Raw genomic sequence first — 20,907 nt, 5'->3', positions numbered from 1 at the left:
CAACGTTCATTACTTCAAACTCCCATACATATAGGACATTACTTTTAAATTACCAAGCAGAAACTCCTCAACATTGTGAAACGATTTTGCAGTGATATCAACATAAAGCTAGTGTTTAATTCCCACAAAATAAAATCCATTTTTAGCTTTAAAGTGCCTATATCACGTGTGGGATCTTTACGGATTTGAATAGAGCTTGAAAAATTAGTTTATAAGTTCTACAACCCTTTTTGATATAATTAAATAGTTTGGGGAATATTTACATCTAAACATGACGATTTGCCTAAATTTCCGTCGTGCTCGGGGGCCTGGGACTCAGGAACCGAGTTCTTGTCAAAGATAATATCATCAATTGTAATTTTACTTCGATCTTCCAATAACGTAAAATATTTTGAGAAAAACTCACCCAGTTGCTACAGCCATACATAACGCACCGTCTCCGCATTTTTTTCTTGAAAAGCGCAAACTATATCGCCAGTGAAACTCTTCATGTTTACATTATAAATGACGGCGTTTTGCAAATCATTCCTGAGTCCCAGTCCCCCCAACCGACGTATTTTCGAAACTATTCATTTATATCAAAAAAGATTGTAGAACTTATAAACTAATTTTTCAAGCCCTATTCAAATCCATAAAGATTCCACAAGTGATATAGGCACTTTAAGAAAACAATCCCTAGTGAATTAAATTCTTCTTGGTATATAAATTTACTTGGGCAGGATGTAATTCCTATTACATTGGTGAAACCACCCGCCATCTCGCCACAAGAATAAAAGAACACGCCTCCATTGACAAAAACTCGCATTTCTACCAAAATCTACAAAACCCTGACTGTAGATCTAAATACACCCGCTGATGATGTTGCACTGTGCTAGACACTGCTAACACTTCCTTCTCTCTCAAATTCAAAGAGGCCCGATACATGCGCAAACACAAACCAGACGTTAACAAACAGATTCAGCATTTTAATACCATTTTTCAGTTATAATTTTCATCTGTCTATAATTTTCATCTGTGCTGTTCGACTTATTATGCATATATTGTACCGTGTTATGTTGTCAACCATTGTTATAAATAATTATGCAATTCATCGAGTATCACCTCGCCTGAATCTTATTTCTACTTTGTTTATTTCTTAGTATAAATATTGCAAATTCATTCGTACTGAAGTGGCTTGGAATTAAGTCCACGCGTGTTTGCAATTAAAAATTTTGTCGTTTATTTCAAATGCTAAACATCGTTTTGTTTGAAAAGAATGAACAGGCTGGGAGAACCATTATTCCTAGCCAAAAGGATCCACTAGTGTCATTATTGATGCTCAGAAAACTGAGCTGCGAAAATTCATAACTGACAATATATCTATATAATATGCGGAAATAAACCTGTCATTACATTAGCATATAATTATATACCTTTCTTCCTACCTGCATGCATCTCATTACCCTGCGATACATAATACTGATTTCGTATTCATTAATAAACAGCTCGTATATTAGCCCATAATTCGCGGTGTATTTCGTGATCGAGCTATTTCCAGATACTTGAGTGTACTTACCATTTTCAAGAGCCTGTTGCATATGGCGTGACGGACGCGATCAATTTTAAGTGAATGTATTCTCATAGTATATAATTATTCAGTTCCTTACCATCCATTATTCCAAAAGTTCAAATTCCACACACGAAATATCCAAGTATTTTCCTTCCTACAATCGATTATTTCTATGGGACGAGTTTGCATTAATTTTGTAATATAGTTATAATATGCCACAACAGCTACGGAAATATAACCTAATGCATAAGAATGTATAAATATGAGAAGCATGTCAAAACGTCCACACTCCGACTTAAACTTCTGACGCACACCCAGGTCGCCATTCATTTTATCGAAAAATCGTAATTAGATATTTAGTGAAAAAAGCATATTTACACATTTCCTCCAACTTGCATGTATGTCATTTCCCTATATTGTAGGATACTAATCACGTATTCATTATTAAACAGCTCGTATATTAGACTAAATCATTCGAGGTGTATTCCGTGAGCGATTATCGAGACACTTCACTTTATTTACCATTTTAAACAGTCTGTTGCGTAAGGCGTGAAGGGCGCGATCAATTATAGGTGAATGTGTGTTTACTTGTATAGTATATATTAAGCTCTTTACCATCCATTCTTAAAAAAGTGCAAATTCCACACACGAATTATACAAATATATTCCATTCAATACAATCCATTATTTTTATAACGCTCCTGTGGATGAGTTTTTTTTAATTTTGTAATATAGCTAGCCAGTTATAATATGCCACAAAAGCTACGGTAGTATGTAAAAGTTATATCGTTCGATCAAAATAATCATTACAAATTACTGAAATTATTCAAAAAACTCTGTAATACCATATGTGAAGATAAATTGTTCGTTTGGAAGAGGTATTTTACTTGCAAATATTTGGTACACAACCCAGTGGTATTGAGTGATGATTAGTCGACAGTCCCTGCATGCTTCTTTTGAAATTTAAATATTTTGTGGTCCCAGATTTCCTTTTAAAAACGAGCGTATTCCAATCATTGAGCAAAAAGTCATCAAAACGTAATTGTATTAGGAATGCATATTTATACGTGAAGCATAATAATTATGAAGACTTCCACACTCTGACTTAAACTTCTAACGCTCACCCTGATCGCAATTCATTTTAATCAAAAATCGTAGTTAGATATTTAGTGAAAATAGCATATTTACACCTTTCCTCCTACTTCCAAACATGTCATGACCCTACCACGTTGAATACTGATTTCGCATTCATTATTAATTAAACAGCTCGTATATTAGCCCGAATCATTCGCGGTGTATTGCGTGAGCTATTATCGAGACACTTAACTTTACTTACCATTTTCAACAGTCTGTTGCATAGGGCGTGACGGGCGCGATAAATTATGGCTGAATCTATTTTCCTAGTATATAATTATTAAGTTCTTTACCATCCATTGTACGAAAAGTGCAAATTTGCATACACGAAATATATATATACAAATATATTCCTTCCTATATAATCGAATATTTTTATAACGGTCCTGTGGAGTTTTTATTATATTTGTAATATAGTTATAATATGCTATAATAGCTACGGATGTTATTCAAAACCTATTTCTTTCAATCAAAATAATACAAATTACTGAAACTATTCAAAAAACTCTGTAATATACCATATGTAAAGATAAATTGTTCGTTTAGAAGAGGTATTTTACTTGCAAATATTTGGTACACAACCCAGTGGTATTGAGTGATGTATATTAGCCCAAATCATTCGCGGTGTATTGCGTGAGCTATTATCGAGGCACTTCACTTTACTTACAATTTTCAACAGTCTGTTGCATAGGGCGTGACGGGCGCGATAAATTATGGCTGAATCTATTTTCCTAGTATATAATTATTAAGTTCTTTACCATCCATTGTACGAAAAGTGCAAATTTGCATACACGAAATATATATTATATATATATATATTATATATATATATTATATATATATATATTATATATATATATATATATATATTATAATATATATATTATTATATATATATACACCCATTTGCAAAAACGTTGGCCGCAGATAGATAGATAGATAGATACTCAAGATCTAATTAGAATTGCATATGTTGTGTAACATTATAGAAATCCCATGCAAATGTAATCATATGCAATTGTAATTAGACTTCGAGTATCTATCTATCTATCTATCTGCGGCCAACGTTTTTGCAAATGGGTGTTATATAATATAATATATATATATATATTTATATATATATATATTATATATATTATTAATTATATATATTATATATATATATATATATTTATATATATATATATATACAAATATATTCCTTCCTATATAATCGAATATTTTTATAACGCTCCTGTGGACGAGTTTTTATTAATATAGTTATAATATGCCATAATAGCTACGGGTATTATTCAAAAGCTATTTCTTTCAATCAAAATAATACAAATTACTGAAACTATTCAAAAAACTCTGTAATACCATATGTAAAGATAAATTGTCCCTTTGGTAAAGGTATTTTACTAGAAAATATTTGGTGCACAACGCAGTGATATTGAGTGATTAGTCGACAGTCCCTGTTTCTTTTCCGATTTAGTTGTTGTGTTGTCTCACAATTCCTTAAAAAGCGAGCGTATCATTCAATCATCGAGCAAAAAGTCGTCGAGACGTAATTGCATTAGTAATGCATATTTATATGAGAAGCATATGAAAACTTCCACACTCTGACTTAAACTTCTAACGCCCACCCTGTGCGCCATTAATTTTATTCAAAAATCGTATTTAGATATTTAGTGAAAATAGCATATTTACACCTTTTCTCCAAACTGCATGTATGTCATTGCCCTATATTGTAGGATACTAATCACGTATTCATTATTAAACAGCTCGTATATTAGACCAAATCATTCGAGGTGTATTCCGTGAGCGATTATCGAGACACTTCACTTTATTTACCGTTTTAAACAGTCTGTTGCGTAAGGCGTGAAGGGCGCGATCAATTATAGGTGAATTTGTGTTTACTTGTATAGTATATATTAAGCTCTTTACCATCCATTCTTAAAAAAGTGCACATTCCACACACGAATTATACAAATATATTCCTTCCAATACAATCCATTATTTTTATAACGCTCCTGTGGATGAGTTTTTATTAATTTTGTAATATAGCTAGCTAGTTATAATATGCCACAAAAGCTACGGTTGTATGTAAAAGTTATATCGTTGAATCAAAATAATCATTACAAATTACTGAAATTATTCAAAAAACTCTGTAATACCATATGTAAAGATAAATTGTTCATTTGGAAGAGGTATTTTACTTGCAAATATTTGGTACACAACCCAGTGGTATTGAGTGATGATTAGTCGACAGTCCCTGCATGCTTCTTTTGAAATTTAAATATCTTTCCCAGATTTCCAGTGGTCCCAGATTTCCTTTTAAAAACGAGCGTATTCCAATCATTGAGCAAAAAGTCATCAAAACGTAATTGTATTAGGAATGCATATTTATACGTGAAGCATAATAATTATGAAGACTTCCAAACTCTGACTTAAACTTCTAACGATCACCCTGATCGCAATTCATTTTAATCAAATTAAAAATCGTAGTTAGATATTTAGTGAAAATAGCATATTTACACCTTTCCTCCTACTTCCAAACATGTCATGACCCTACCACGTTGAATACTGATTTCGCATTCATTATTAATTAAACAGCTCGTATATTTGCCCGAATCATTCGCGGTGTATTGCGTGAGCTATTATCGAGACACTTCACTTTACTTACCATTTTCAACAGTCTGTTGCATAGGGCGTGACGGGCGCGATAAATTATGGCTGAATCTATTTTCCTAGTATATAATTATTAAGTTCTTTACCATCCATTGTACGAAAAGTGCAAATTTGCATACACGAAATATATATATACAAATATATTCCTTCATATATAATCGAATATTTTTATAACGCTCCTGTGGACGAGTTTTTATTATATTTATAATATAGTTATAATATGCCATAATAGCTACGGATGTTATTCAAAAGCTATTTCTTTCAATTAAAATAATACAAATTACTGAAACTATTCAAAAAACTCTGTAATATACCATATGTAAAGATAAATTGTTCGTTTAGAAGAGGTATTTTACTTGCAAATATTTGGTACACAACCCAGTGGTATTGAGTGATGTATATTAGCCCAAATCATTCGCGGTGTATTGCGTGAGCTATTATCGAGACACTTCACTTTACTTACAATTTTCAACAGTCTGTTGCATAGCTATAGGGCGTGACGGGCGCGATAAATTATGGCTGAATCTATTTTCCTAGTATATAATTATCAAGTTCTTTACCATCCATTGTACGAAAAGTGCAAATTTGCTTACACGAAATATATATATATATACAAATATATTCCTTCCTATATAATCGAATATTTTTATAACGCTCCTGTGGACGAGTTTTTATTTATATAGATATAATATGCCATAATAGCTACGGATATTATTCAAAAGCTATTTCTTTCAATCAAAATAATACAAATTACTGAAACTATTCAAAAACTCTGTAATACCATGCATATGTAAAGATAAATTGTCCGTTTGGTAAAGGTATTTTACTACAAAAAAATTTGGTGCACAAGGCAGTGATATTGAGTGATTAGTCGACAGTCCCTGTTTCTTTTCCGATTTAGTTGTTGTGTTGTCTCACAATTCCTTAAAAAGCGAGCGTATCATTCAATCATCGAGCAAAAAGTCGTCGAGACGTAATTGCATTAGTAATGCATATTTATATGAGAAGCATATGAAAACTTCCACACTCTGACTTAAACTTCTAACGCCCACCTTGTGCGCCATTAATTTTATTCAAAAATCGTATTTAGATATTTAGTGAAAATAGCATATTTACACCTTTTCTCCAAACTGCATGTATGTCATTGCCCTATATTGTAGGATACTAATCACGTATTCATTATTAAACAGCTCGTATATTAGACCAAATCATTCGAGGTGTATTCCGTGAGCGATTATCGAGACACTTCACTTTATTTACCGTTTTAAACAGTCTGTTGCGTAAGGCGTGAAGGGCGCGATCAATTATAGGTAAATGTGTGTTTACTTGTATATAGTATATATTAAGCTCTTTACCATCCATTCTTTTATTTATATGAGAAGCATAAGAAAACTGCCAAACTCTGACTTAAACGTCTAACGCTCACCCTGATTGCCATTCATTTTGTTCAAAAATCGTAGTTAGATATATTTAGTGAAAATAGCATGTTTACACCTTTCCTCCTACTTGCTTGTATATCATGACCCTACGATGTTGAATACTGATTTCGTATATATTAGCCCAAATCATTCACGGTTTATTGCGTGAACTATTATCGAGACACTTCACTTTACTTACCATTTTCAAGAGTCTATTGCATTGGACGTGACGGGCGGGATTATTTGTGATTGTATTTAAACATATAGCATTTATTCAGTTCTTTCCGATCCATTATTGCAAAAGCGCAATTTTCTGCACACGAAATACAGTAGCTTTATAAGCACACCTTGGTGTGTTATTCAGCACAACTATTTTTTAGAGTATACGTTTTAAGTTTTATAACGCTCCTGTCGACGATTTTGTAATACAGTTATAATATAACATAACAGCTACGGAAGTATGTAAAAGTTATTTTGTTCCATCAAAATATTACAAGAACCGAGCAGGCTAGGAATAATCTGTAACGAGCTTTTGAAAGTAATTAAAGCGCTGTTTGATACGAGGCAGCAAAAAAAGTGTCGCCATTGTCTTTGAAGACCTTGATATTTTCCAGCGTATATATAAAGCATGCAAAAGCTTCGAAACATTCTACCTTTCACACTCTTTCCCGTTCAAAACTGTTAATTTCAGAAAAGTGGTGGTTACCTACTATAAAGTTCTAGTTAAACCAACGTATAACTGAAATTATTAAAAAAAATGTAGTATCGTATGTAAAGATAAATTATTCGTTTGGAAGATGTACTTCATATTTTCAAATGTTTAGTACAGAATTTGGTATTGAGTGATTAGTCTACAGGCCCTGTTTCTTTTCCAGTTTAGTTTATTTCAATGTAGGCTATATAAGGCATGCATATAGCTAAAGCTTCGTTTTGAAAAGCAAGCTTATTCCAATCATTCGGCAAACAATAATTTTTCTTATCAGGGCGGCATTAGAAGCTGAAATACAGTATGTATATATATATATATATATATATAAATAATTTTTTTTATCAGGGCGGCATTAGAAGCTGAAATGCAGTATGTATATATATATATATATATTATATATGGATTGCGCATAAAAACTTCCGCCCTCTGATTTAGAGTTCTAAAGCCTTCCCTGTTGACCATTCATATTATTAAAAGATCAAATTTCGATTTTTTATTAAAAAACGCCTACTTATAGTTTCCTGGTACTTGCATCATATGTTTGTACCTTGTAATATTGATTTTGTATTTGTTATTAAACACCTCGTGTATTGATTCAAATCATTCGCGGTATATATATTCCGTGACATATCATCGGGACATTTGACTGCTGTACTAACAGTTATCATGATCAAGAGTGAGTTGTAAAAGCTAGCGGTGCACAAAGCCGGCGTGATTATATATTGGGAGGTGAATGTAGTTATATAGTATGTATTTCGTTCTTCCCTATCCATTTTTTTAAAAGGGCTATTTTCTACAGATGAAATATACATTAAGGAATTTTATTACGCTCCGGTCGACTAGTTTTAATTTTGTTTAATAAATAGGGTTATTATATCATAAGTGCATGCTATACGGAAGGATGTACTTAAAAACAATTGTTTTTAAAAATACACACGAACACACAATTAAGAAATAGAAAACATTTTCCGTGTTTCTATACAGTTATAGAAACACGCGTGGGAGTTTGGGAGAACGAGAAATAATCAGTGGGAAAACGAGCCCGTATAGGGCGAGTTTTTCCACGTTATTTCGAGTTCTCCCAAACTCACACAAGTGTTTCTATAACTGTATAGAAACACAGGAAAAACGTTTTCTATTTCTTTTATAATATAACTCGATAAAAAGATTTTGTACAAATATTATAATTCGATTCAATTACAAATTCTCATTACATCGCTTCGCTTGACAAGTTCGGCGGGAAAATTCCCGTGTTTCTATACAGTTATAGAAACACGCTGCTTGACCAATCAGCACGCGCGTACTATAAATGTTATATTATAAACGTGTTTAAGAACACGCAAGCCACTTCACATAATTCCATTTCTCCACCGACACACGCGATATATATAAAAAGCCGAATTAGTTTGTCTTCACTAAGATTTAGTCAGGCAATCGAGTTATTACGACCAGGAGAAATGGGTAACACGTTGTTCTTTATTTTCGCTGGTATTCTTTGTATTACCAGCCATTGCGAAGCAATCTGTTGTGAAGAAATCAAGTCGATAATGAACGAGAAGATTGAAGCAGAAAAAGTGCTGTGCGCTGCAGGAAACAATCTCCCTCCTGGTTGTTGCAAGGATATTTTGAAAGCTGTTGAAGAGTATATTGCTGCGTATGAAGCTATTTGTGTGAACAATACAGGTACTGTACACATTTAGTGGTCTTTTTCGGGTATGTAGTGCATACTGGTGTTTAATATTAATTTTGTTACCGGTTATTTACCCACATCTATGGTTCCGAAAAATTTTAGAGAGCCCTGCACCGACCTATATAGCCGAAGATTTATGTATAGTTTAAGCTTTTTATATGACTAGAAATCTAGGCATGCATGCCGCAACTCGTCGCCGAATTAACTTAGTCTTACTATTTTAACATAATTTCAGAGGATATTTTGTTTATTTAAATTACTTGTTTAAAACAAATATTAAATTTGGATAATTTACTTTTGTTTTATACACTGAATGTTCCATGTACCATCTACCTACGTATATCAGGCGAGGGTCAAAATTGGAAGTCCATACTTTAACAAATAATAGGGGAGCACTGAACACATCCTGCAAACCATATACTGCCAAATAAAACGTATCTTTTACAAAGTCCATTAACTTATGTTGGCTATCTGCAGAGTGTTTGTTATTATGCCCCTTTAAATTGAGACAAGACATAAGATATAATACATTCATATTGTATAGACACCTTATTCTTACATGATCCGACAAGTTCAGGCACCAACATTTAAATTTTGAAGAATACAATAAAAGCTACTATTAATTAGTTTATGCTCCCAGTGTGTGGAAATCTGCCTTATTCCCTGTGAGTTGGGAAGGGGGTGGATGGGTTGGTCAGCACCGGATTTTATTAATGACCCGATCGAAATCCTTTGCTTTGCAGAAAGGGCTTATTACGGTTAGATGTAAACCTGATGAATTTGTACGCTATGGATGAGAGCAATATCGAGATCAAATAGTATTATTTTGCTTACCTACCATTGATGTAAACGTTCATTTCGAAACTCTTGGTCTTTTGCGTTTATTTATTCTTGTCCGTTCGAATGCATCAAGGTCAACATCCGTCATGACATCATTCATAAATAAACTGTCGTGGAACAGCAAACTTGTGGTTTTTGCGAACAACTTTGGGTAAAGCACGGTACCCAAACAATTGACCAGGACCATCGAGTAATTCCTGCATGACTGCTGCTTTTACATCTTCTACTGTCCTATTGTGGTTGACATATGTGATTTCAAAGTAGTTCAGTCGCTGACATAAATATTAAGGTCTCTAGACTCTTGATAGCCCAGAGCTAAAATAAAGCAACTAAACTAAACTCAAAAGCTAGTTCTCAATTGCTTGTTGTTGGTGTATCGAAATATGTGCTTCACTGCTTTCAAAAGAAGCATTACCGCGCATGCGCTTCTTCATCTGCTGAACGCTCAGAATGCTAGCTATGAGAACGGTGAGCCACATGGTAGAAATTTAATATGAAAAAGAAAATCGCATGTATAAAAAAATTTTCCAATATCGTTACAGTTTATCGTTTTAAAAATAGACGATATATTTCACTATTAATTTTTTTTATTTACATATGTATATTCTCTATATACCGGGTGTCCCAAAAAAAGTACTCCGGTTTGATTCATAATAGCTTCTAAACTGTTGTAGGTTCCCTGTGCAGCGCCAGCAGTTCCTTAATACAGCGGTGGTTGTTTTGAATACTTATGTAAATATAGTTTAATTAATAGTTGATCCAGTGTAATTTGATATGTAGTGATGTCACCGGTGGATAAAACCACGTATTGTTGTTGGCCTTGGGCAGAGGCTTCGAGATCGGTGAACGAGACGCGTTAAACTTGTGCAAATAGCTAATCAATTTAATCTAATAAATATTACAATAAAGAAAGATACAGTCCCCTGAATCGAGGTTTGAATGCGTATTAGTACGGCAGGAACCAAGTTGGAGGTTCTGCGATATAGTGGTCCGTTCGAACCGGATTTTGAACAACAGAAAGATACAGTCCCCTGCATCGAGGTTTGAATGCGTATTAGTACGGCAGGAACCAAGTTGCAGGTTCTGCGATATAGTGGTCCATTCGAACCGGATTTTGAACAACAGAATCGACTCGGAAACACAAGGTTTCGAACCGCGAGAAAGATATGGATGAATTGACGTTCACAAAGAAGAAGCGAGTTAGAGGAGGTCACAGAGAATCAGCGAGTAAGCTTGTGACGAAGATCGTTGAAACAGTCCAAAACGCAAGCCCCGAAAGCACAGACAAAGATCGCACTATCCTAAGGCAGAGTCAAGTTACCTTGAAAGAGAAAATCAAGTTACTAAAGCAGCTTGATGAAGAGATAATTGACATTATGAGCGCATCGAAAGAGGAGAATGCCGCGAGGAACAAGTTAATCGTGAGATTGAAGAATCAGACAACACGATAGCCGAACTACACAGTGCGCTTATTGATATCGAAGACGCTCTACAAAAAATGAAACAAAGCGCGCTATTGTCTACACCGACGCAACAGGAGGCCATGGCCAGCCTTAGTTTACTTGACCAAAGCCATACATCGACTGCGAGTGGTTCCGTCTCGTCGAAAGTGGTTAGAGCTAAGCTTCCAAAGCTTGAATTGCGAAAGTTTAGCGGTAAGATATGCGAATGGCAAGAGTTTTGGGACGGGTTCTCAAGTTCGATAGATGACAATGAACAGTTGTCTGACGTGGATAAATTTGCGTATTTGCGCGGTCTGTGGAAGAACTGGCAAAGTCAACCATCGCGGGTTTTGCGCTTACTTCAAGGAACTACGAATCTGCAGTGGAGTTACTAAAGAAAAGGTTCGAGAAAAAGAGCGCAGTTAACGAGCACATATCAATGAACTGATTCAGTTGCCTGCAGTATTCAAGGAAAGAGACACAGAGGGACTTCGAAAGCTATACGACACGTGTGAAGCGCATAGCCGAGCGTTGGGTGCCCTGGGAGTGAGTGAGTCAGCGTATTCCGCCATTGTGGTCCCGATTGTTTTAGAAAAATTGCCAGAAACCTTTCGTCTGACTATAACTCGAGGAACAGACTTTCTTGAATGGTCGATGGAAGAAATGTTGACAACATATTCGAAAGAGCTGGGACTACGAGAAATGCACAACGCCGTGAAACCTGCTGTGGAACGCGAACGAGAAAAGCCTCAGCACTACAAAAGTAGGCAACATCAGTCAACAGCAGCCGCACTCCTAGCCAGCCAGAACAAAGAGTTGAGTTGCGCCTTCTGCCTAAAGAAACATGCCCACGAAGAATGCCAGGGAGTGAAGGATCCTCAAACACGTAAGACTTTAATTCGTAAATATGGTAGATGTTTTAAGTGTTTAGCCAAGGGTCACAGGGCCAGTAATTGTAGTGTTGTAAGTAAGTGTAAATTATGCGGTGCTGGACACCACACTGCATTGTGCACTGAGAAGATAAGAAAAAATGATAAGCCTATGAACGATGACCCCAAATCCGCAGATGAAAATAACAAAGATGATGTAAATGTATCTAGTTCAACCACAACTCTGCATGTAGGAACAGGTGGCCTGGTTGCCTTGCAAACCGCACGCTGCATTTTAAGGGGGAAAGGGAGGCCAAGGCCCGGGTCCTTTTTGATTCGGGAAGCCATCGCTCCTTTGTTACTTCGAAAGCAGCACGTCTTGTGCAAGGGGTTTAGGAAGGGAATTGCTGGGGATCAACACGTTCGGCCAAAAATGTGAACATGCTGAACAAAGGGAAATGGTCGAGTTAAAGCTTGAGCCTGTTAACGGGAGAGAGGTTCTGTCATTAGAAGCGTATGTAGTTCCAGATATTTCTATTGCACGTAACGAGTACCCACATCTGAAGGGCATGTGGTTTTCAGATGTTTCTAGGTTAGAGGTAGACATACTGATAGGGGCAGATTATCTTTGGAATTTCCAGACAGATGTCACTAAGAGAGGTAGGCCAGGAGAACCAGTTGTCGTAGAAACCAAGCTAGGATGGGTTTTGTCAGGACCGCTTAAAGGAAGAGATATAGAAGAAATAAAGACAGCTCATGTAAATCTTATCACACAAAGAAATGAAAATGTAGATAGTATAGCATGTTTAGAAAGGAATGTTCAAAAGCTTTGGAACTTTGAGGCATTAGGAATCACAGAAGAGAATGAGGTCCATGAAGGGTTTCTAAATGACATATCCTTCACAGGATGTAGATATTCCGTGAAACTGCCCTGGAAGGAAGGACATGACAACCTGCCATATTACTACGATTCAGGGAAAACAGAGTAGCCCTAGTAGGTGACATTGAGAAGGCATTTTTAAATGTGGAAGTGAATGAAGAGGATCGAGATTGTTTGAGATTTTTGTGGGTTGACAACATCGAAAAGGAAAGGGTGGAAACTATTGTGTACCGATTCTGTAGAGTAGTCTTTGGGTTGAACTCATCACCATTCCTACTTAACGCCACATTAAGGCATCATGTATCGAAGTACTCAGAAACAGATCCTGATTTTGTGCGCAAGATTCTAGAGAGTTTTTATGTTGACGACCTTGTCAGTGGGGAAAGTACAGTACAGGGAGCATACGAATTTTACGATAAGGTGAAGAGTAGAATGGGGGAGGGTGGGTTTAGACTAAGGAAGTGGTTGACAAATGATAAAGCGTTAGGGGAAAAGATAGAAATGCATGAAAAGGGCCAGCCAGTCAAGGAAAGGAAGGAAGATTTGGGAGAGCAGGAGACATATGCCAAACTAACCTTAGAAATCAAGGGATGTGAATCACCAGGCCATAAGGTACTACGACAAGCATGGGACAATGACGTAGACGAGTTTAGGTTTGAGGTTGGGAAAACAGGAGAAAGAGCAAAAACACTCTTAACTACTAAACGAAACCTGTTAAGTGTGTTGGCCAGTCTATTTGATCCGCTCGGAATTGTTAGTCCAGTTATTGTAGAGGCCAAAATATTGTTTCAGGAAATTTGTAAAACCGGAATGGATTGGGATGAACAATTTACAGATAAATTGCTCAGGAAGGGGGAAAGTTGGTGGAAAGACTTGCTAGAAGTGGAAGTACTCAGTGTTGCACGATGTGTGTATAGACACCCTGAGGAGGAAGTTTTAGAATGTAGGTTGCATGGATTTGGCGATGCAAGCAACAAGGCATATTGTGCCGTGATTTACTTTGTTTATCGAACAAGTGTAGGGATATACGCGCACTTACTAACATCCAAGGCAAGAGTAGCACCCTTGAAAGCTATGAGTATACCTAGATTAGAGTTAATGTCTGCACGCCTCTTGGTACAGTTAATGAGTTCGGTAAGAGCAGCATTCGAGAATCAGACGGAGATGAGCAACCTAAATTCTGGCTGGACAGCATGACGGCATTGTATTGGATACTGAACAGGGGGGAGTGGAAGCAATTTGTCAGGCATGGTGTGAATGAAATTCTAAAACATACAAGCAAAGTAGATTGGGGACACTGTCCTGGAATAGAGAACCCTGCAGACATTGGATCCAGGGGAGAGTTAGCTTCCCAGCTAAAGGATAGCAAACTTTGGTGGGTGGGACCTGGGTGGCTAGGTAGGCCCAGTGAGGAATGGCCTAAGTTTGCATGTACTGAGAAGGTTAACGGAGTTCTAGAAGAAGAACGAAAATGTACAGCGATGCTAGTGGAAGTTAGAGCCCCAGCAAGTGTAGGAGTTGTAGTGGACGTAAATACGTATAGCACGGCAGAACGAATTTTTAGAGTGACTGCATGGATAGTTAGGTTAAGATTCAACCTAAAAGCCAAGAAAAGGGGCGTAGAGAAGCGCAATGGAGAGCTCACTGTGGAAGAACTAGTGGAAGCGGAAAACCTGTGGGTTCAGGAAGCTCAGGCGGAATTTAAATTGTCACCCAAATTTGCCCAAGTCAGTAGCAGTTTAGGAATTTTTGAGGAAGAGGGTATCCTGAGATGTAAGGGTAGACTAGAAAATTCGGAATTAGAGCACAGGGCAAGATATCCAATCATTCTACCAAAGAAGCACCGTTTAACTGAGCTGATTGTTAGGAAGTGTCATGGAGACGTGCACCACTCTGGTGTGCGAGCTACCTTAAGCAGGGTGCGGAAAATTTTGGATAGTGAAGGGAAGGCAGATGGTAAAGGGAGTTGTAGGAAAGTGCGTTACTTTTAAAAGGATGGAAGGAAAGGCTTACAGGGCAGCACCAGTAGCGAGCTTACCAGAGTTTAGAGTGAGAGAGGCAGCGCCCTTTTCCAAGGTAGGGGTAGACTTTGCAGGTCCACTTTTCGTAAAGGATTGTGCAAATGGTTCCAACAAGGTGTACATAGCTCTTTTCTCGTGTTGTGTAACCCGAGCTATTTACTTAGATCTAGTTAGAGATTTATCTGCAGAGACATTTTTGTGCTGTCTTAGAAGGTTTGCTGCTAAGAGAGGTATGCCAAGCTTGATAGTTTCTGACACGCAAAGACTTTTAAGGCAGCAGAGAAAGTTGTTAGGAAGTTATTTAGTCAGCACAAGATAAAGGCAGCATTACAGACACACAGAGTAGTTTGGAGGTTTAATTTGGAGAGAAGCCCATGGTGGGGAGAATTTTTTGAAAGGATGGTACGTAGCGTGAAGAGATGTCTCAGAAAGGTTTTAGGTAATGCTAAGTTAACAGCGGATGAATTCAACACAGTCTTATTGGAGGTAGAAGGCACGCTTAATGCAAGACCGTTGACCGACGAGTATGAAGAGTTAGAAGGAGAAGTATTAACACCGTCTCACCTAATCTATGGCAGAGCAATTAAATTTATACCGCAAAGGGAAGAGACAAAGGAAGTTAGTTGTGGAGAGAGATTTAAGTATATGACAGTAAAGTTGCAACATTTTTGGAAGAGATGGCAAGGTGAGTATCTGACAGGATTGAGGGAATTTCATAGGTGCAGGTCAGCAGGTAAGGGAGTAACAGTGCAGAGGGGTGATGTTGTAACAGTGTACGGTGAAGGAGAAAAGCGAGGTAAATGGAAGTTAGTGATTGTAGAAGAGCTAATTGCAGGGAAAGACAAGGAAGTCAGAGGAGCGAGAGTTAGACTCGTAGGAAAGGGGAAGCCAATTCACCTGAAACGACCGATACAGAAACTTTACCCGTTAGAGATTCAAACTAGACGGGGTGGTAATTGCAGAAATTTCAAAATCGAGGACAAAGGCGATGCTGCTGCATAAGTGAAATCCTTATGAATCAGGGTGGGCGGGATGTTGTAGGTTCCCTGCACAGCGCCAGCAGTTTCTTAATACAGCGATGGTTGTTTTGAATACTTATGTAAATATAGTTTAATTAATAGTTGATCCACTGTAATTTGATATGTAGTGATGTCACCGGTGGATAAAACCACGTATTGTTGTTGGCCTTGGGCAGAGGCTTCGAGATCGGTGAACGAGACGCGTTAAACTTGTGTAGATAGCTAATCAATTCAATCTAATAAATATTACAATCAAGAAAGATACAGTCCCCTGAATTGAGGTTTGAATGCGTATTAGTACGGCAGGAACCAAGTTGGAGGTTCTGCGATATAAACTAGCTAAGCTATTAAACTGAAATAACTTTCACTAGATAGAGGGAAGACTAACTTAGATTTTGATATATTACAGTTGTATTTTACTTAAAAACTTACGGAGATATCAATGTTCAAAATTGGTAGCATATTTCTGGATGTGTCTAAATTATGCAAAAAACGCTGTATCAAATATTAAATATTAATCAAGCTTTTCTCAACTGAAACATGCACTATTAGCAGTAAATAAATGACACTTGACAAATTGTTTATTATGAAACGAAGTATTATTAGTTACAGAAAACAAGGAAGATTTATTCGTTCGGAATCGCGTGTCCCCCAACACGAATGCACTGCCTATCCCGTGAGACCATTGCGTCGAAGGAGTCATGGATCATTCGTTGTGCTAGCTTACGGCATGCTGTTACGATTGAGTTGCGAAGCTCTTCTAAATTCTGCGGTTGCTGATCGTGTGGTACATTCCAAATTTGCTGCTTAAGGTATCCCCAAAGAAAAAACTGGATTAAATTTAAAAAATTATATTTCAAGTCAACATAACCCATTTTTCAGCTCTATTGAGCCATGGGGTAGGACTAAAACGTTTAGAACTAAAACCTTCAAAACGTCAAAACATACTGGATCAACAGCTTCTCTAGGCATGATGGACATGTGAGCAGGCTTGACATGAACTTTGACCATGACGTCATATAGGGCATGCATTAACATTTAACACCAGCACTTAATTAGTGAGAAAGGAAAATAGAGCAAGCGAGACGGAAAATTTGTAAATGTATGTATGTATGTGAAGTATCTGTGTGAAAGACTACGACGGGCTAACCTGCGCCATTAAGTATATGCTTAGAGGACCTCGCCTCAGAAGTAAGCTATTGAATTTATATTGTTGTTTATGAATATTATTAGGGGTAATTTTGATCACACATGCGAACTTGATCGGAACTATATATATATATATATATATATATATATATATATATATATATATATATATATATATATATATATATATATATATATATATATATATATATATATATATATATATATATATATATATATATATATATATATACAGTCGTTATCAAAAAGGTTGTCATATTGAAACATATATAAATACGTAAATATCAGTCACGTGATTTTACTGCATACGTTAATTTTATAGGAAATCCGTGAAAATCTTTATTAAAAATTTCATAAATATAATAGTAAGGTTAACAATATTGATAATACTAAAGAAACAAGACAAAAACGAGCGAAATAAACAATGTTTAATGCTCACGTGATTGATATTATATATATTTGTATATATATTGATAGGGACAACCTTTTTGATAACGACTGTATATATATATATATATATAATATATATATATATATATATATATATATATATATATATATATATATATATATATATATATATATATATATATATATATATATATATATAAGGATTAAGAGATAAAACTTCAACGGACATACTTTTAAAACCATTCATTGAAAAGTTGTTAAAAACTGGCTACCAGACGTTTCGCTATTTACAGCTTCATCAGTGGATTAAAAGATTTTATCACTATCGTCCTCTATTTATACAAGTGAAGCCAATTACAAAATCCATTGATAACTAAATACTGATAAACCTACCTATATATATATATATATATATATATATATATATATATATATATATATATATAATATATATATATATATATATATATATATATATATATATATATATATATATATATATATATATATATATGTTTTTATTAATATTCTTGGTATTAATTTGTTCATATTCTAGATCGAATTGTTAATATAATTTATAATACGATTTGCGAGTTTTCCTTGGACGTGTGCCTACTCTAAAATTGTGCTAACCGGTCGTCTTGGTTGCGACGAAACACAGACTGCCAAATCTTCAGGAACTGGTCATCAAATGTTATTTTTCCAACATTTAGGCAGCGAATATTTGCAGACGTCTTTAAAAGCTTAGATTTAACATTATATTCCTTTAGATATAAAAATTCACATTAATATTTTCAAGAACATTTTCAGCAATGGTGTAATATAGCTTTATTTTCGTGATCGGTCATATGCCTTTGCAAACTTATATAAATTATGCTGCTCATATAAATAAACGGCATCTAATAGAGCCAATAAATAAATAAATAAATAATATTTATAAATAAATAAACTGCATCCAATAGAGCAAATATGGAATTAAAATGTAGATACTAACATGTTTAAAATAATAACTAGCCCATAAAGATTATATATCGTGCCTCTGCGGGGCTTTTCCATTCCAGGCCTGATCTGACCTGAGGCGAAAAATTGGGGTCGGTATACAACCAGTGTTTACGAGCAAAAAATTGGAGCAGCAATGCGTCGTGTATATAAATTTAAATGTGATTTGTGCGATGCAGATTATATTAGCTACACAGCACGATATCTCCATCGACGGATTTCTAAGCGCAAATAATCATAGATTTTGGTAGACACCTTTATGACGCTCATATAGGAGTGCGGTCATACTTAATACATGCAAGCATGGAAGTTTAAAGTCTTAAGAAAATACCAGAACAAATTCTATTGTCTTAAATATGAAATGCTTTATATCAAAGAATGTCAACCCGCTTTAAATATTCAAAGTGACTCCATCCGTTGAAAACTTTTTTATTCGACGGTCGAAGATTTTATTCCAACTGACCACATTAGCCAAGCCTATAGTATTTAAACTCGAGCAATTTGTATAACTCTGATTGTCGACTTCAATATCGCCATTTTAACTTTTTAACATGTATACCAGCAAATACATTATCGCAGTACTTTATTGTCAAATAATTAAAGAAATCTTCATTAATTTTACTATTTTGTGTGATATTCTCGCATTTGTTTACATCGTTACTTCGTAAGCGAAAGTCGCCTATGTTCAATAAGATAGATTTATATGATATTTAGTTGGGCGATCATATTTTAAAATACAACTTTTTTCTTCTAGTTCCATGCATAGACCCCAAGCCATTGGGAATGCAAAGCGGCAAAATACCCGATTCGGCAATCACAGCATCATCAACTTATAGTACTTCATACCACCCTTACTTCGCGAGATTGAAAAAGAGTGGCGGTGCTTGTTGTTGGGCACCAACTGCAGCAGGAAGAGTTGGCTCGTGGTTACAAGTTGATCTTGGAAAAAAAACAGCTGTCACAGGATTTGCAACTCAAGGAGAATGTTATGGCAACCAAGAGTGGGCGATCTCTTACTCGATTGCTTACAGCAACAATGGTAATAATTGGACTGATTATAAAGAGTCGGGGACTGTGAAGGTAATCATATAAACAAAACGTATATTTACAATTAGCTCGGGCTTCTCACGTGCTTTCCTATGAAAATTCGAATGTCACAAAAATGGTTCGTATATCTATGCCTTACCAAAATAATTTTGTGCGTGGTGATTATAAATCTAATTATCTCTGTAGTCATTTTAGATTTAAAAGGAACAAAAACAAAACAAAAACTAATAAAAAAATGTTACAATATTTTAAAGGGAAATTTGTTTCTGTGTTAACGTAAAATTAAAATAGAGTGCATGCACGTGAAGTTGAAATTTGGCAGCATTGAGGGCATGACTTTTGTGTTTAAAAAGTAAAGCAAATATTTCCACACGGACTTAAGTGCTAAACTCTTGGCGCATGGTTGTCCCAACAAGGCGGACAAATGCGGCCGTATAGTTGCATGGAAAAGTGTTACATATAATTAATCGAAGTTTATTAATTTTAATAAAACTAATCCTAGGTTGTTTTTCGCAGGTTTTCCTAGGCAACAAAGATCAAAACTCCATTGTTACCAACACATTTAAAACTGGAATCAAAGCTCGATACATTCGTGTGGTGCCGAAATCATGGAAAAACTATCCTACAATGAGACTCGAGTTGTACGGTTGTCACTGAGTGGAACTTGCTCTCTTGCATTAATTGATTCCATGAAACATACTGTTAAATCATTTTTAAATCATTAGAGTAAATTTCCCAATAGTTGAATCTTTAGTGGATGTAACCACAGTGTGGTTAAGCTTAATTTGTAGACTACCATATTTCATCTTAAAATCATACAATAAATGAGATTGAAAAATACTTAAAATTGGCATTTATTGTTTCGTCAAAATTCTACTACGTTAACTAACACTAACTTCAGTTTATATATAACCTAGGAAACACGGGTGTGCAGATATTTTCCGGGGGTTGGTGCAAATTCTAATTATTGGTTCCAATTCTCTTAAAAATTAGAAAATGAAGCTTGTTCGTATTATTTAGGTAAATTTTGCACCACCTC

General features: G+C 35.5%; 1 protein-coding gene across 1 annotated transcript; it reads left to right on the top strand.

The window, feature by feature from the left end:
- The first annotated feature begins 8,833 nt into the window (after nucleotides 1–8,833).
- Nucleotides 8,834–20,688, top strand: LOC114540127 (lactadherin-like). The gene is made up of 3 exons (XM_028560405.1): nucleotides 8,834–9,163; nucleotides 19,576–19,901; nucleotides 20,385–20,688. Exons 1-3 carry the CDS (start codon nucleotides 8,938–8,940, stop codon nucleotides 20,523–20,525), a joined length of 693 nt encoding a protein of 230 aa, XP_028416206.1. The 5' UTR covers nucleotides 8,834–8,937; the 3' UTR covers nucleotides 20,526–20,688.
- The last annotated feature ends 219 nt before the right edge of the window (nucleotides 20,689–20,907 follow it).

The sequence above is a fragment of the Dendronephthya gigantea genome, unplaced genomic scaffold (assembly GCF_004324835.1).
Source record: "Dendronephthya gigantea isolate DGI-Jeju-01 unplaced genomic scaffold, DenGig_1.0 000220F, whole genome shotgun sequence".
Taxonomy (NCBI): Eukaryota; Metazoa; Cnidaria; class Anthozoa; order Malacalcyonacea; family Nephtheidae; genus Dendronephthya; species Dendronephthya gigantea.
This window is presented reverse-complemented; position numbering and strand designations above follow the sequence as displayed.

Coding starts and splice junctions, on each gene's coding strand:
- LOC114540127 (XM_028560405.1), top strand. CDS start 8,938: ATGGGTAACACGTTGTTCTTTATTTTCGCTGGTATTCTTTGTATTACC. Junction 9,164..19,575: donor TATTTGTGTGAACAATACAG/GTACTGTACACA, acceptor TTTTTCTTCTAG/TTCCATGCATAGACCCCAAG. Junction 19,902..20,384: donor AAGAGTCGGGGACTGTGAAG/GTAATCATATAA, acceptor TGTTTTTCGCAG/GTTTTCCTAGGCAACAAAGA.